Here is a 15,802-nt window from a genome sequence, read left to right as displayed (position 1 = left end):
CATTTTAATAGTGTTCTTTAGGGGAAAACGGGACTAAATGGTCAAATAAGTTCTGGAAACCTGGGTTAAATAAAGTTAAGCATATTTCTTATGAATTGTAAATCCCCTGGAAGGGAGGTAAAGTATGTAATATTTATCTTACTTATTTGAGCATAGAACCCTTTTTTCAAGGAGTATCTATTGATAATGTGTGAAATGTTAGTTTTGTACATAACACTGTTTGGAAGCAGTGTTCTAAATAAATGTTTTTTTACTCTGAAAACCAAAAATCATAGACAAAATAAGTTTGGGCACAGAGGGAGAAAGGGAATTCTGATTTTTTTTTCAGTGAGTAGGTTAATAATGGTAATGGAGGAGAAGGGATAATGATTTTCTTAAGCACAAGCCTCTGGAGCCAGCCTTAAGGTCTAGGTGAGGGCAGAGCTAGATTTCTGTGATTTGCATGGTCTGATTACCTGGGATTAGAAAGGTCTGATTAGCAGTAGTGTATTCCTCAGAGAAAATTCACCCTAAAGAGGCAGTGGGTAAACTTTCTACATGCTAACAGAACAGAGTAGCTACAATCTGACCTATCACAACAGAGGGAATGTTCCACTAATATGCATTATGTAAGGAAATTAAAATCCTGGAATTAAGCCTATGTTTTTTTCAATCTCTGATAATGAAGTTCTGATAGTGAAGTATCACTAAAATGTGTAAAAAAAAAAATAAGGCTCCTCAACTTATTAATCTGTATAAATGTTCATTTTTGTCAATAATTAAGTCAGTTGTGGGATAACAGCTTCTGCATTCCTAGTCTTCACAAGCTGTGGTCATTTTCTGTGGAAAATAAAATAAGCCTGCAACTTGATACCATGGTTCCTTCTGTGAGGTTAGTAGACATTTTTCTCTACGAATAATCCATTGGAGTTAAGGCAGCATATTTTATGTATGTTCCTGTATGTATCATATCTTTTAAATTTTTCTAGTGTTTTTAAATTAATGTATTTGGTTTTCCTCTTAAAGAGGAATTAGTGGTAATTGTTTTGTAAAACCTGGACAGCGCTCCAAACCAAAGGTCATTAAAATAATTGAATCATTATTTGACCTGAATCACTCAAAGGAAGAGGAGTATACTCATTGGTAATTGATATAAAGCTTTACTCTAGGATGCAAAACAAAGTCTAAATAATGGAACTATTAGACATAGACTTTAATATTAATTAATTAATATTGGCATGGCCAGAAAGTTCATTCGGGTTTTTCCTTAAGATGTTATGGAAAAACCCGAACGAACTTTTTGACCAACCCAATGTATTCAAGGAATTATAAGACAAGATTGAGAATTTGAAGATCATTGGAAACCATAAAGCAAATCATCTGGAGATTCTAAAACTGAAAATACATTAACAAATTAAGAACTCATCATATAGGAGGCAGAACATATTAGATACAGCTGAAGAAAGAATTAATGAACCAGAAGATAGGTCAGAGGAAAATATCCAAATTGAAGCTCAGAAAGACAAAAGAATGGAAAGTACAGGAAAGAGATTAGAGACATATGGGGTAAGGTGAAAAGGTTTAATGTATATGTAATTATAGTCCCAGAAGGAGAAAAGAGAATAGGGCATAAAAAATACGGACAGACCTTGAAGCCACAAAAGTGCTATGAATTCTAAGCAGAAGAAATACAAACCCATATTTAGGCATATAATAGTAAAATACTGAAAACTAATGAAGAAAAATTTTAAAACAGCCAGAGGAAAAAATGTATTATCTTCAAAAGGACAATAATAATATCAGTCAATAGCTGACTTCTCAGCAGAATCAATGGAAGCCAAAACATAGTGAAAAGTATATCTGAAGTGCTGATAAGCCTTATGTGTCAACCTAGAATTCTGTACCCAGCAAAAATCTTTTAGAAATGAAGGTGAAATGAAGGTATTTTTCAGATAAATAAAAACCTAGAGAACTTTTTTCTAGCAGACCTGCACTAAAGGAAATATTAGTGTTTTCAGACATAAAATCATCCCAGTTAGAAGGCCAGAGATGCAGAAGTAAATAGAAAGGGCAACTATTTGGGATAAAACTACATATCTATTGGCTGTATGAAACAAAATCATCTTATGAGGTTTACATATGTATAGAATTAACAATGTGAAACAAGAACCACATTTAAGTTGGGAGGGGAATTGATATGAGTTTTAAAAACTCTGTTAAATTATGCTACTTTAAGAAGGCATATCTTACATATAAACATATAGAGAGGTTGAAAGCAAAAGGATGGAAGAGATGTATCATGCAAAGATTAAGCAAGAGAAAGCTGATGTATGTACATTAATATTAAAGTAGGCTTTAAGACAAAAAGCTTAAGAAAGAGTAACATTTCATAGTGATAAAAGGTTCAGTTCATCAGGAAAATAAACAATTCTAAATTTATTTCTATCTAATAACATAGTCTCAAAATATATAAAAGCAAAAATTGTCAGAATTAAAAGGAGAAATGGACATCTTGACAATCATAATAGATTTCAACACTCCTCTCAGTAACTACTAGAGCCAATAGATATAGTAAGGATTTAGTCCTTTTAAATAATGATTAACAACCGTGACCTAATTGACACATGTAACACTATCTCTCTTGATTTCAGAATATACATTTTTAAAGAACATTTATCAAAATTGATTATGTTTTGGTCCATAGAGGAAATGTCAATACATTTCAAAGGATTGAAATAATACAGAACATATTCTCTGGCCACATTGGAATTATTCCTGAAACTGGTAATAAATAAGTAGAAAATCCCTATATATTTGGAAATTAAGAAATAAAATTCTAAATAACCTGTGGGTCAAAGAAGAAACTCATTTGAAACCAGAAAATATTTTGAATTGAATTATAATGAAAATGTGATATATGAAAAACTTGTAGGATATGATAAAAGTCAAGTTTAAGGGAAATTTGTAGGCTTAAATTTATAAATTAGGAAAGAAAGTCAGAAATCAGTGATCCTAAGTATCCATTTCAAGAAGTTAGAGAAACAGTAGCAAATTAAACTCAATGAAAGTAGAAGTATTGATATGACACAAAAAGCACAGGCAACATAAACAAAAATAAGTGGAATTACATCTAACTCAAAAGCTTCTGCATAGCAAAGGAAACAGTGAAAAGACAACCTACGGAATGGAAGAAAATCTTTGCAAACTGTATATCTGATTAGGGGTTAGTCTCCAAAATATGTAAGGAAATCATACAACTTAATAGCAAAAAAACAAAACAAAACAAAACTAATCACCTGATTAAAAAATGAGCTAGGGATTTGAAAAGACATTTCTCCAAAGGAAACATAAAAGTGGCCAACAGATATATGAAAAGATGCTAAACTTTATTAAACATTAGGGAAATGCAAATCAAAATCACAATGGGATGTCACCTTACACCTCTCAAGATGGCTATTATCAAAAAAACAAAAGATAGCAAGTGTTGGTAAGGATGTGGAGAAATTGGAACTCTTGCAAAATGTTGGCGGGAATGCATAATGGTGTAGCTGCTATGGAAAACAGTATGGAGGTTCCTCAAAAAGTTAACAATGGGGACTTCCCTGGTGGCGCAGTGGTTAAGAATCTGCCTGCCAATGCAGGGGACACGGGTTTGAGCCCTGGTCCGGGAAGATCCCACATGCCACAAAGCAACTAAGCCCGTGTGCCACAACTACTAAGCCTGCGCTCTAGAGCTCACAAACCACAACTACTGAGCCTGCATGCCACAACTGCTGAAGCCCACACGCCTAGAGCCTGTGCTCCACAACAAGAGAAGCCACCACAATGAGAAGCCCGAGCACCACATCCAAGAGCACTGCTCGCCACAACTAGAGAAAGTCTGTGCGCAGCAATGAAGACCCAACACAGCCAAAAAAAATTAAAAATAAATCAACTAATTTTAAAAAAAAGTTAACAATGGAACTATCATATGTTCTACTATGGGTATTTATCCAAAAAACCTGAAATCAGGGTCTTGACGAATATTAGCACTCCCATGCTCTTTGCAGCATTATTCACAATATCTAAGATGTGGAAACAATGTAAACGTCCATTGACAAATGAATGGATTAAGAAAATGTGGTATGTACCTATAACGGAATACTATCCAGCCTTTAAAAAGGAAATTATCAGCTATCTAAGTTAGTCAAATTCATAGAATCGAAGAGTGGGATGGTGGTTGCCAGGGGGAAATGAGGAGTTACTAATCAACAGACATAAAGTTTCAGTATAAGATGAACAAGCTCTAGGGAATTCCTTGGCAGTCCAGTGGTTAGTGATACCTACCAGGGTTCTTGGCCTTCCCTAATCAATAGAAATTGACTAGAGGCCAGACAAGAAATTCAGCCAAGGCTTTATTGGGGCCCCTGCTACAGCAGGGGGGAGCGAGAACAGACAACAGGTTCCCTTGCTTGCTTACTCCCTGAGGAGGGGCGAGCTTGTTCCTTATATGGGGTGAGGGTAGGGGTGTGTCCATGGGTCAGGCCGGAGGGGTGGCTTAGGTGTTTTGCCCACCCTTTAGGTGGCCTAGTGTGTAGAGGGCTTGCGCAGTACCCTGCTTTTGCTCTGGGCTCTTAAAAAGTGGCAGTGGGGTTTTTTGGTCTCTCTGTATCTTTTGTCCACAATTTGCCCCAACTGTGCATGCATGCAGTTATTTTATTTTATTTTTTTAATAAATTTATTAATTAGTTTATTTATTTTTGGCTGTGTTGGGTCTTCGTTTCTGTGTGAGGGCTTTCTCTAGTTGCGGCGAGCGGGGGCCACTCTTCATCGCGGTGCGCGGGCCTCTCACTGTCGTGGCCTCTCTTGTTGCGGAGCACAGGCTCCAGACGCGCAGGCTCAGTAGTTGTGGCACACGGGCTTAGTTGCTCCGTGGCATGTGGGATCTTCCCGGACCAGGGCTCGAACCCGTGTCCCCTGCATTGGCAGGCAGATTCTCAACCACTGCACCACCAGGGAAGCCCCATGCAGTTATTTTTAGTCCCTTATAGTTTCTTTGTATTTTGTTGCTGGAGGAGAGGTTCGTCCAGGTGCAAGTATTGCAGCACTGAAGCAAAGGGTCCCAGGTCCTAGGCCTGTCTCAGGACTCCGAGCTTTCACTGCCGTGGGCCCGGTTCTGTCCCTGGTCGGGGAACTAAGATCACACAAGCCGCACAGTGCGGCCAAAAAAAAAAAAATGAACAAACTCTAGAGGTCTTCTATAAATATCAATATTATACCTATCAACAATAATGTATTAAATTATTGATATACATATTAATAATGTAATATGTGTGTACACTTAAAAATTTAAGAAGGTAGATCTCATGTTAAAGGTGCTTACCACAGTAAAATAAAATTGAAAAAAAGAAAGTGGAAGGAGTTAATCAAGAGTAGAAATCAATATAATAGAAAACAGAATACAAAAGGGAGGATCAACAAAGACAAAAGATGGTTCTTAGTCTTTTCAGATAAAGTTGATAACCCCTGCAAGACTGTTGAAAAAAGGAGGGTGCAAATCATGAACAAAAATGGGACATCATTCCAGATCCTACACCTACAGACATTAAAAAGATGAGAAAATATGAATAAATTCTTGAACCAATTTTGACTACAATAATTTTTCAAATAATCTTAATTTTTCTTTTTCCCAAATAGGCACAGCAGCAGAAACTCTTCAGTGTTATTCTGCAGAAGCAAAATAATGTAAAATTTGGGAAGACTATGTATATAAATGATAGAATTCCAGAAGAAAGGAATGAAATTGTATTGAAACCTGTATTTGAGGAAGAGGATGAGAATGAAGAGGAGGTGATGGGAATTTGTTTCTTTCTCTTTCTTTCTTTGTATCTTTTTTTGTTTCTATCTTTGTTTCTTCCTTCCTTCCTTTCTTTTCTTCCTTTTTTCCTTTCTTTCCTTCCTCCATCCCTCATCTATTATTGGATGTTTTTTTTCTCTTGAGTTGTAATGTTGTCTGTGTGACACTCAGTCTTGCCATGTGGAAACTGAATTTACGTACATCAGTTTGTAATGAGCTATTAGGGCAAAGGAGTCATCTGAAATGTTAGACTGAATAATTGACAGATAAACAAGATATATTGTAGATTATATTTGTAAGCTGCAGATGGTTGAACCTAGGTTTTCTGCCATAATTAGCAGTAAAAGTGTAAATTTAATGATATTTTTGTAGTGATCACTCATAATTTAATTGCCTGTGACAGACATTTAATTGCATGATGGCTTAACCTTGCCATTTAGACTAATTCTGGATAGCCTAGCTTTTTTTCCTTCGGCTGGTGCTGAGATACTACAAAATAATTTTAATATGATTAAAGTTAAGTTTTCAATTTCTTAAAAAAGTTTTACTAAGTCTAGAAACCTTGAAATTGTCCTTAAATATTTGCTTTCTTTTATCCTCTTCATTCAAATTCATTCCTAGTCCTAGTGCTTCTTTTGTTCCCTCCACGAAGTCTTCTGTTGAGCCTACTTTTTATCTTTTCTGTTGAATTCCTTTTGAATTTACTTAATACCATGAGGAGTCTAGTATTCCCAATTGTTTATAAGTTTTGCCTTGTCAGTGAGAGTTTAAATTCTTTTTCTAAGGACACTGTTGGGGTGTAGTAAGAACTTTTAATTGATTAAAGAGGAACCATATAAATATGTGTCCATGGCTTCTCTGTGTTTGGGGGAACCACTGAGTGTTCAGTATGTACATTTGCATTATATGCGTGAGGATGAGTGAGTCTGTATGTATTTGTGAGTGTGTGTGTGTATATATATGTGTGTGTACGTATATGTATGTTAATATGTATATATGTATGTATATACATTTATGTTTGCATATATAGTAGATGTCTGATATACAGATAAATAAACAGCCTTAAATAGTTTAATGTCTTTCTAATGGGGAATTAATGTGACCTGATTAGTCCCTTGAAATGAAATAAATGTTTTTGAAATCTACTTTTTTGCTCTTTCTTAATCAATATTCAGAGAATCTCTGTAAGTCTTTTCTCCCTTGAGATTCAGAATGGTAAAAATGGACCATCTAAAAAAAGACCATCTTCGTGTCTCAATTTTCCCTAGTCTGTTTTGTATATCTTTAATTGCTGGGAACATTGCCGTCAGGCCCGACACCCAAATCCATACTCTAAGAGAATCTTGGTTGTTTCCCTGTTCTTTTCGATCTATGTAATTATTACTACATTTTGTTTCTATCATTTTCCCAAATAAGTAATTCTATAATAAAAATAATTTAAGTTCACTCAGAGGGTTCATGAGAATAGAAATGTGTTCCTTTAAAAAGAGTTTACTTCTCAAGTTTGGGGAACTTTATATTACTGTTTAATTGTAAGGTGTACTTTAAAAAATATTATTAACGTCTCAGAATCAGGAAACATCTTAAAATTGATGATACTACAGTTTCAAGTGGTAGTGTTTTTTTTTTCTTTGTTAGTGTTCCATAAAATAATAATGATGATTTCTTCAATTTGATGAAATAATGATAAGTCATGCATAAGAGAAGGAACTTCATCTATAGGTAAATCATACATTTGTGCACCATCTTTACCAGAAGCAATAATGATGTATCTAGTTATCCATAGCAATTTTCTGGTAATCTGTCAAGCATGTTAAAGATATACAGTCTCTCCCCTTTATTACCTTATAATTTAAAATAGTCAACAATGATGATAAATATATGCAGAATGAATTACTAAACAAATGCCAAAACAAAATAAAAAAGGCATTGTGTTTATAGTGTGTGCTTTTTATAGTTGATAAATGTTATAACACGAAGTCCATGAATCTCCTTGTCTAACTTTATATTATTCAACAGTAGACTAGTAGTTTGACCTATAATTTTTAAAAAATGGTTTTATTTTTTAGGTCTTAACTGTTCAGGATCTTGTTGATTTTTCCCCTGTTTACCGATGTTTGCACATTTATTCTGTTCTGGTAAGTATCTTTTGTATATGTGCATGTGTGTGTGTGTATATATATATATATATATATATATATATATGTCTGTGTGTGTATACATATGTGTGTATACACGTTTGTGTGTGTATATTTGTATTATTAAAAAGACAGGTATGCATTTTAGGCCTGCTTTTCTAAAGGCTGACCACAAGCTCATTGAGCTCTAAACCTTCATGCAGTATTTATTTGTGAAATATCCACTGTGTGTAAGGCATTTACTTTTTTCCTTAACTTAATCATGGTGTACTTTCAAGTATACTTTTCATGTATGTTAAAAGAACCTTACATTTCTCCCTTCTTGCCTTTGTACTGTTGTATCACAGTTACTTTTAAATATGTTACTTCTACATTTGTTTACCCCACACTACATTGTTTTTAGTTTTGGTTAAACAATTATCTCTTTAAAAAACATAACAGCACTACTCTGATATAATTCATATACCCAAAATTTTACCCTTTTAAAGTATACAGTTCAGTGGTTTTAGTGTAATTCACAAGGATGTGCAACCATTACAACTAATTCCAGAACATTTTATTACTACAAAAAGAAACCTCTTACCTGTTAGCAGTCACTCCTTATTCTCCCCTCCCCCCAGTCCCTGACAACCATTAATTTACTTTCTGTCTCTATGGATTTGCCTATTCTGGGTATTTCATATAAATGGAATCATACTATATGTGGCCTTTTGTGTCCAACTTCTTTCATGTAGGTAGAAGTTTAAGTTATTGATTGAGATCTGTCTTCTTTTTTATTTATTTAAAAAATTTTTTTATTTCATTTTATTTTTGGTGGTGTTGGATCTCCGTTGCTGCGCACAGGCTTTCTCTAGTTGTGACAAGTGGGGACTACTCTTTGTTGTGGTGTGTGGGCTTCTCATTGCGGTGGCTTCTCTTGTTGTGGAGCACGGGCTGTAGGCGTGTGGGCTTTCGTAGTTGTGGCACGCAGGCTCAGTAGTTGCAGCACACGGGCTTAGTTGCTCCGTGGCATGTGGGATCTTCCTGGATCAGGGATTTAACCCATGTCCCCTGCATTAGCAGGTGGAGTCTTTTTTTTTTTAAATTTTATTTATTTATTTACTTTTGGCTGCATTGGGTCTTCATTGCTGCACTTGGGCTTTCTCTAGTTACGGCGAGCGGGGGCTACTCTTCGTCGCGGTGTGCAGGCTTCTCATTGTAGTGGCTTCTCTTGTTGCGGAGCTCGGGCTCTAGGTGCACGAGCTCAGTATTTGTGGCTCGCGGGCTCTAGAGTGCAGGCTCAGTTGTGGCACATGGGCTTAGTTGCTCCGCGGCATGTGGGATCTTCCCGGACCAGGGCTGGAACCTGTGTCCCCTGCATTGGCAGGCAGATTCTTAATCACTGAGCCACCAGGGAAGTCCTGGCAGATATATTCTTAACCACTGTGCCACCAGGCAAGTCCCTTTCTTCTTTTTTAATACAGACATTTAAAGCTATAAATTTCCTTCTAACCACTGCTTTAGCTGCATTCCATGAGTTTTGGTGTGTTGTGTTTTTGTTTCCATTTATCTCAAAGTATTTTCTAATTTCCTGTGATTTCTTCTTTAACCCATTAGTTATTTAGAAATGTATTTAATCTCCATGTTTGTGAATTTCTGTTCACAAACAAAAGTTCTTCTGTTATTGATTCCTAATTTAATCCCACTGTAGTCACAGATCATACTTTGTATGATTCCAGTCCTTTTAAGTTTATTGAGGCTTGTTTTATGGCATAACATATGCTTTATCCTGGAGAATGTTTCATGTAAACTTGAGAATAATGTGTGTCTGGCTGTTGTTGGGTGGTGTTTTCTATAGCCATCAGTTAGGTTTAGTTGATTATAGTGTTCAAATCTTTTGTATCCTTTTTGATCTTTTGCTTGTTTCATCTGTTATTAAAAGTGGGATTATTGAAGCCGCCAGCTATAACTGTCGAATTGTCTATTCTTCCTTAGTTCTGCCAGTTTTTGCTTCATATATTTTTGAGGCTTTGTTGTTACATGTGTATATGTTTATAATTGTTATGTCTCCATGGTAAGACCTTTTTTCATTATAAAATGTCCTTCTTTGTAATATTTTTTGTCTTAAGTTCTATTTTGGCTGATATTAGTATAGGCACTCAGGCTCTTTTGGTTACTCTTGGCATGGTATATTTTTTTATTATGTTATTTTTGACCTTTTTGTGTCCTTGAATCTAAAGTGTGTCTCTTGTAGGATAGCATATAGATGGATCTGTGTTTTTTTTTCAGTTCAGTCTGCTGATCTCTTCCTTTTGATTGGATTGTTTAGTTCATTTATATTTAATGTAATTACTGATAAAGTAGGATTGACATCTACCGGTTGTTTTAATATGTGTGATGTCTTTTTTTGTTCCTCTCTTTCTCCATTATTGCCTTCTTTTGCATTAAATAGATATTTTCTCATGTACCATTTTAATTCCCTTGTCATTTGTTTATACACACACACACACACACACACACACATTTATATATTTAGTATTTTCTTAGTGTTTGCCCTGGGAATTACAAGTAACATCTTTATCTTAAAACAGTATAATTCTCATTAATCCCTCTCCTTTGTGTTATTGTTCTCATACTAATTATATATTTACACATTAGCCATTGACACAGTTTTATAATTTTATAACTCTTTATGCAGTTGTTTTTTTAAATTAGAAGAAAAGAGTTACAAACAAAAATACACATATACTGTCTTTATATTTTCCTCTGTATTTACGTTTAGTGGTACTTTTTATTTCTTCATGTGAATTAGAGTTACTGTCTAGTGTCCTTGCATTTCTGACTGAAGTACTCCTGTTAGTGTTTCTTTTAGGGAAGGTTCTGGTAGTGTCACATTCAATTTTGCTTATCTGGGAATGTCTTAATTTCTCTTTTGCTTTTTTTTTTTTTTTGGCCGCACTGCGTGGCTTGTGGGATCTTAGTTCCCCAACCAGGGATTGAACCTGGGCCCTTGGCAGTGAAAGCACAGAGTCCTAACCACTGGACCACCAGGGAATTCCCTCTCCTTTGCTTTTTAAGAGTAGTTTTGTTGGATATAGAATTCTTGGTTTTTCTTTCAGTGCTTTGAATATGTCATCCCACTGCCTTCTTAAGCCATTTACTTTTAAGGAGTTTTGAGGTTTGGTTTATTTATGTAATTGAAAAAAGAATGGTAATTATGTTAATTAGAGCAAATAGAACTATCTTTATTTGTTAACTTTTTTCTTTTAGTCCTCTATTAAAAAGACAGGACTAGTTCTGCACTTCCTAGCTGAGGTGAAAGTGATCTAACAGCACAATATCAATGTAAACTTGTTTTACAGATAAGTAAGTGACGTTTCAAGTGTGTTGAACTTTATTGAATAGACCTTTAAAAAGAATTTCTCTTTTTAAAGCTATAATAAATCATAGTGTAGTATCAAAACAATAATACTTTTAGTCTATTCTCTGATATTTCAGTGTGTGTGAGTATAAACTACCTTAACTTTGTAGATTCTTTTCAGTGTGAGGTGGTAGTATATACATTTAACTGCATTCATACCTGAGGCAAACAGAGGCTAGGTTCCATCACGATTACACTGCTATCTGTAGTAACGTTGAAAACTGGGCTTCCTTTTGTCTAATCACATGAAGTTTTATTCTTTCACAACTCCTTTCAAATTGGATGTTCTCGTATAAGTTTTTGAGTTTGGTGTAGAAGAATGATTTTTTGCTTTGATAGTGCTCAGTTTTTCTGTCTTATATGGCACCATACTACAGTGAGTTCCAGTAGGCACTTCTGTTACTTTGTATTATTCCTGTTCTATATGTGTATGATCTGCAAGAGACCATGAGTGTTGTTTGTTGTTCTTTCCCCAGTGCCTTCCATTTTACCTGACATTTCATAAAGATTTGCTGCATTTAGTAATTGACTTGACTCTTTAACACAACACTCAGTTTTTAATACAGACACTTTATATATCTTTATCTGGGAGTTTATGTCAACAGGCACTAAGTCCTCTGGGAAAGACTGTATCTTTATACCTGTGTAACAGATGTGGCTGTTGGCAGAAGGTCTCAGTTTCTTGCCGCATGGGCTGTCTGCAAGTCTGCCTGATAGTCTTCATGACGTGGCAACTGGCTTTCCCCAGAAGTGAGTGATCTGAGAGAGACCAAATGAAAACCATGATGCCTTTTATAACTTAATCTCAGAAGTGACATACTTTTACTTCTACTGCATCCTATTGGTCACATAGACCAACCTTTGTACAATATGGGAGGAGACTACACAAGGGATCTTTGGGGGGCGTCTTGGAGGCTACCACACTCACTTTATAAAAGAAAGACATATCCTTCACTGATACCTGGTGGTACCATTGTGCATTGTCTTGATGTGTAAAAACTTCCAAGGTGCCAAATAAAGGAGAAGTCTTCTTTAACAATTAATCAAGGGACAGTATACACATAAGGGTTCCTCCCTTTCTCTTCCTGTGCAGATTAATAGTAAACCATGTTAGAAATAGTATATTTTGTCCTATGGTCAGATTTGCTTAGTTCTTGTACAACATGTTCAGAAGTTGAGGCTTGCCAACTAATTTTCTTAGTTAGTTTCCCTCACTGACAGCCATATTTTCTTTCGTTAGTCAAAAATGTATAAAGGCTAAGTGACAAGTTGGGCAACAGTCAAATTATTTGAACTTACCTTTAGTCTCCTTAATTGTCATGATACCAAACAAGGTTACTATCTATGAACCATAATGCCAAAACTTGTTCTTGGTATTCAATATGAAATACCATTCCGCATTTAAATCCAGTTGTTAAAAACTGAAAAATGACTCTTACGGGGTAAAGTTATCCGTTTAGCAGTGTGTTTGTGTATGTGTGTTTTTCATTACTCTTCTGATTTTATTTTAGGGTGATGAGGAAACATTTGAAAATTATTACCGCAAACAAAGAAAGAAACAGGCAAGACTGGTATTGCAACCCCAGTCAAATATGGTAAGTATGTGAAAATTTTGAATTGGTTATGTTGAAGTTTTTATCCTCTTTAATTTCTTCAAGGCATGCATTCAACTACACATATTTATTGAATACCTACCACTTCCAATAATTGGTTTAGGTGTGAAGGTTACAGCAGTGAACAAAATGGCTAAGTCCCTTCTCTCATGAACTTACATTCTATTAAGGAAGATAGACTGTAAATGAATAAATAAGACAGTGAATACATAAAAAGATAAATAAGTAAATATATAAAATGTCAGGGAGTGATAATTAGTTTCTGACAATGTTGTAGACTGTGTATCTTGATTAATTGTTCTACTGAAAAAACAACTAAAGGTGCTGGATAAAACATTTTTTAAAATCTTAAATTCTTTTTAAATGTGCTGAGGATCAGGTAGGAAAGTATAGTCCTGACAAAGACTAAATAAGTAATCTGAAAGGGCTATCTTTGTGGGATTTTTATTAGTCATTCTCAAGAATATATGTATTTTTTTGGTTATAAAATTGTGATGTATTCACTGTAGAAAAATAAGGAAAAATTGAAATAAAATAATCCATAATGTAAAAAAAAAAAACTAAGTCAATATGGAACTGTTCTATATGTTGGTTATGGTGATAGGTATGTGACTAGATGTATTTGTGAAAACCCATAGAAACAGCACATGAAAAAGAGTTTTGTTGATATAACTTATACCTCAATACACCTAAATATAAGAAAAAACAGGAAAACCTAAATGAGGAAAGAAATTCAGACAGGCATAATGAAGAACTGAATGTAGCTTTTATCCTAGGGGCATGTGCTGAATGGGAAAGCATAAGTTTTGAGGACATAGGGGTACAGGGGGCTAAGCCTAGAGTCACCCAAAGTGGGTGATAAGAGACTGTCTCCTTTGTAAGGCTGAGACTCCAAAGAATTATAGCCCATTATTAGTATGACCTAGAGATAAAACCATCTAGCAAAACCTCTCTGGTCCTTCTGCCAAATACACTAAAGAAAATTGCCTATCCCAAATCCTGGTGCTGAGTGAACAAAGAAAAAAAATCTCTGAGAATTCATAACAAGCAGTTCCTCAAATATGTTTGCAATCCAAATTCATTCTACTTGGATAATCAAAAAAAATCTCAAGCTGAAAATTTAAAGTGGTTCCATTTTGATATTGTCTCCAGGTGCCTAGTAGAAGCAAATGCAGTTCTTCTCCGAACCTTCATACCAAATTAAAGGATATCCATAGTTGAGGTTTCAAGGAAAATTAGCAACTCATACTCAGAATTAGTTATCAAACAAGTGAGAATCATTAGAAATATTGACAACAGAAATAAATTGTAAAAGACTTTCAATATTTGAGTTATTAGGCATAGAATATAAAATAACACTATTATATTTAAAGAAATAAAAGGCAAACTTGCTGATATCAATAGGGAACAAGAAACTCTAAAGGAATTACCGAAAAATGTGAAAAAAAAATCAAGTAGAATACCTAGTAATTAAAGATATATTAGCCAACATGAAAAATTTTGTGAACAGGTTGATGAATTCTCTTAGTTGATCTGAAGAAATTTCTAGACTACATCATAGAGAGACAAAAGAATAAAAATATAGAAGAAAGATAGAGGAGATACAGAGAGGTCTAACATATTTAGTTGCAGTTTCAGAAAGAGAGGATAGCACAAGAGGGACAGAGGAATATTTGAGGTAATACCTGAGAATTTACTAAGACAGATGAGAAACAGAAACCTGCAGAGTCAAGTCCAAGGAATCCAAGTAGGTTAAATAAAAAGAAGTACACTTTTAGAGAACTTAAAATGAAAATGTAGAACACCAAAGATAAAGAGAAAATAGAAGACCTGAAAAACGTTATGAGCTAAGTGAACTAATTGACATTTATTGAATAATTCACCCAAAACAGCAGAATACACGTGCTTTTCCAAGTGTACCTGGAAGTTTCACCAAGATAGATCATATTCTGGGTAATAAAATAAATCTCAATAAATATTAAAAAATTGTACAAAGTGTGTCTTTGGACTACAAGAGAATGAAATTATCCATATGCAAAAAAATGAATGTTGATGCTTACCTCATTCAACATTTCAAGAAATGGATCATGGACCTAAATATAAGAGCTAAAATTGTAAAACTTTTAGAAAAAACAAAGGTTAAAATCTTTGTGAACTTGGGTTAGGCAATATTTTCTTAGGTGAGATACATAAAGCATGAACCATAAAAGAAAGAAATTGATAGATTGAACATCAAAATGGAAAATTTCTACCCTTCAAAAGGCAGTGTCAAGAAAATGAAAAGACAAGACATAGATGGAGAGGATATTTGCAAAACTCATGTCTAATAAAAGGCTTGTATCCAGAATATATAGAGAACTTGTATAACTAACTAAAGACAGATTAAAAAGATTCAAATAGACATTTTACCAAAGATACACAGATGGCAAATAAGCACATGAAAAGATGTTAAATATCATTTTTCATCAGGGAAATGCAAATTAAAACCACAATGAGATACCTCTACATACCTACTAGAATGGCTAAAATTAAAAAGATCGATAATAGCAAGTGCTGGTGAGGATTTGGAGCAGTTAGAACTCTCATAAACTTCTGATAGGTATAAATATTGTACTGCCACTTTGGAAAATAGTTTGACAGTTTGTTATAATGTTAAGCATACACTTGCCATATGACCCAGCAATTCCACTCCTAGGTTTTTACCTGTGAGAGATGAAAATTTATCCACATAGTGGCTCATATGTGAATGTTTATAGTAGCTTTATTCATAAATGCCAGAAACTGGAAACATCTCAAATGTCTGTGAACTAGTGAATAGATAAACAAATTGCTGTAC

General features: G+C 34.6%; 1 protein-coding gene across 1 annotated transcript in view; it reads left to right on the top strand.

Moving 5' to 3' along the window:
* Positions 1 to 15,802, top strand: part of EXOC6 (exocyst complex component 6) — a 198,422-nt gene that overhangs the window by 58,405 nt on the left and 124,215 nt on the right. The window contains exons 7-9 of the mRNA XM_061195100.1: positions 5,656 to 5,808; positions 7,885 to 7,953; positions 12,865 to 12,948. Coding sequence (XP_061051083.1) covers positions 5,656 to 5,808; positions 7,885 to 7,953; positions 12,865 to 12,948 — 306 coding nt within the window. The remainder of the gene's footprint in view (positions 1 to 5,655; positions 5,809 to 7,884; positions 7,954 to 12,864; positions 12,949 to 15,802) is intronic.

The sequence above is a fragment of the Eubalaena glacialis genome, chromosome 1 (assembly GCF_028564815.1).
Source record: "Eubalaena glacialis isolate mEubGla1 chromosome 1, mEubGla1.1.hap2.+ XY, whole genome shotgun sequence".
NCBI lineage: Eukaryota > Metazoa > Chordata > Mammalia > Artiodactyla > Balaenidae > Eubalaena > Eubalaena glacialis.
This window is presented reverse-complemented; position numbering and strand designations above follow the sequence as displayed.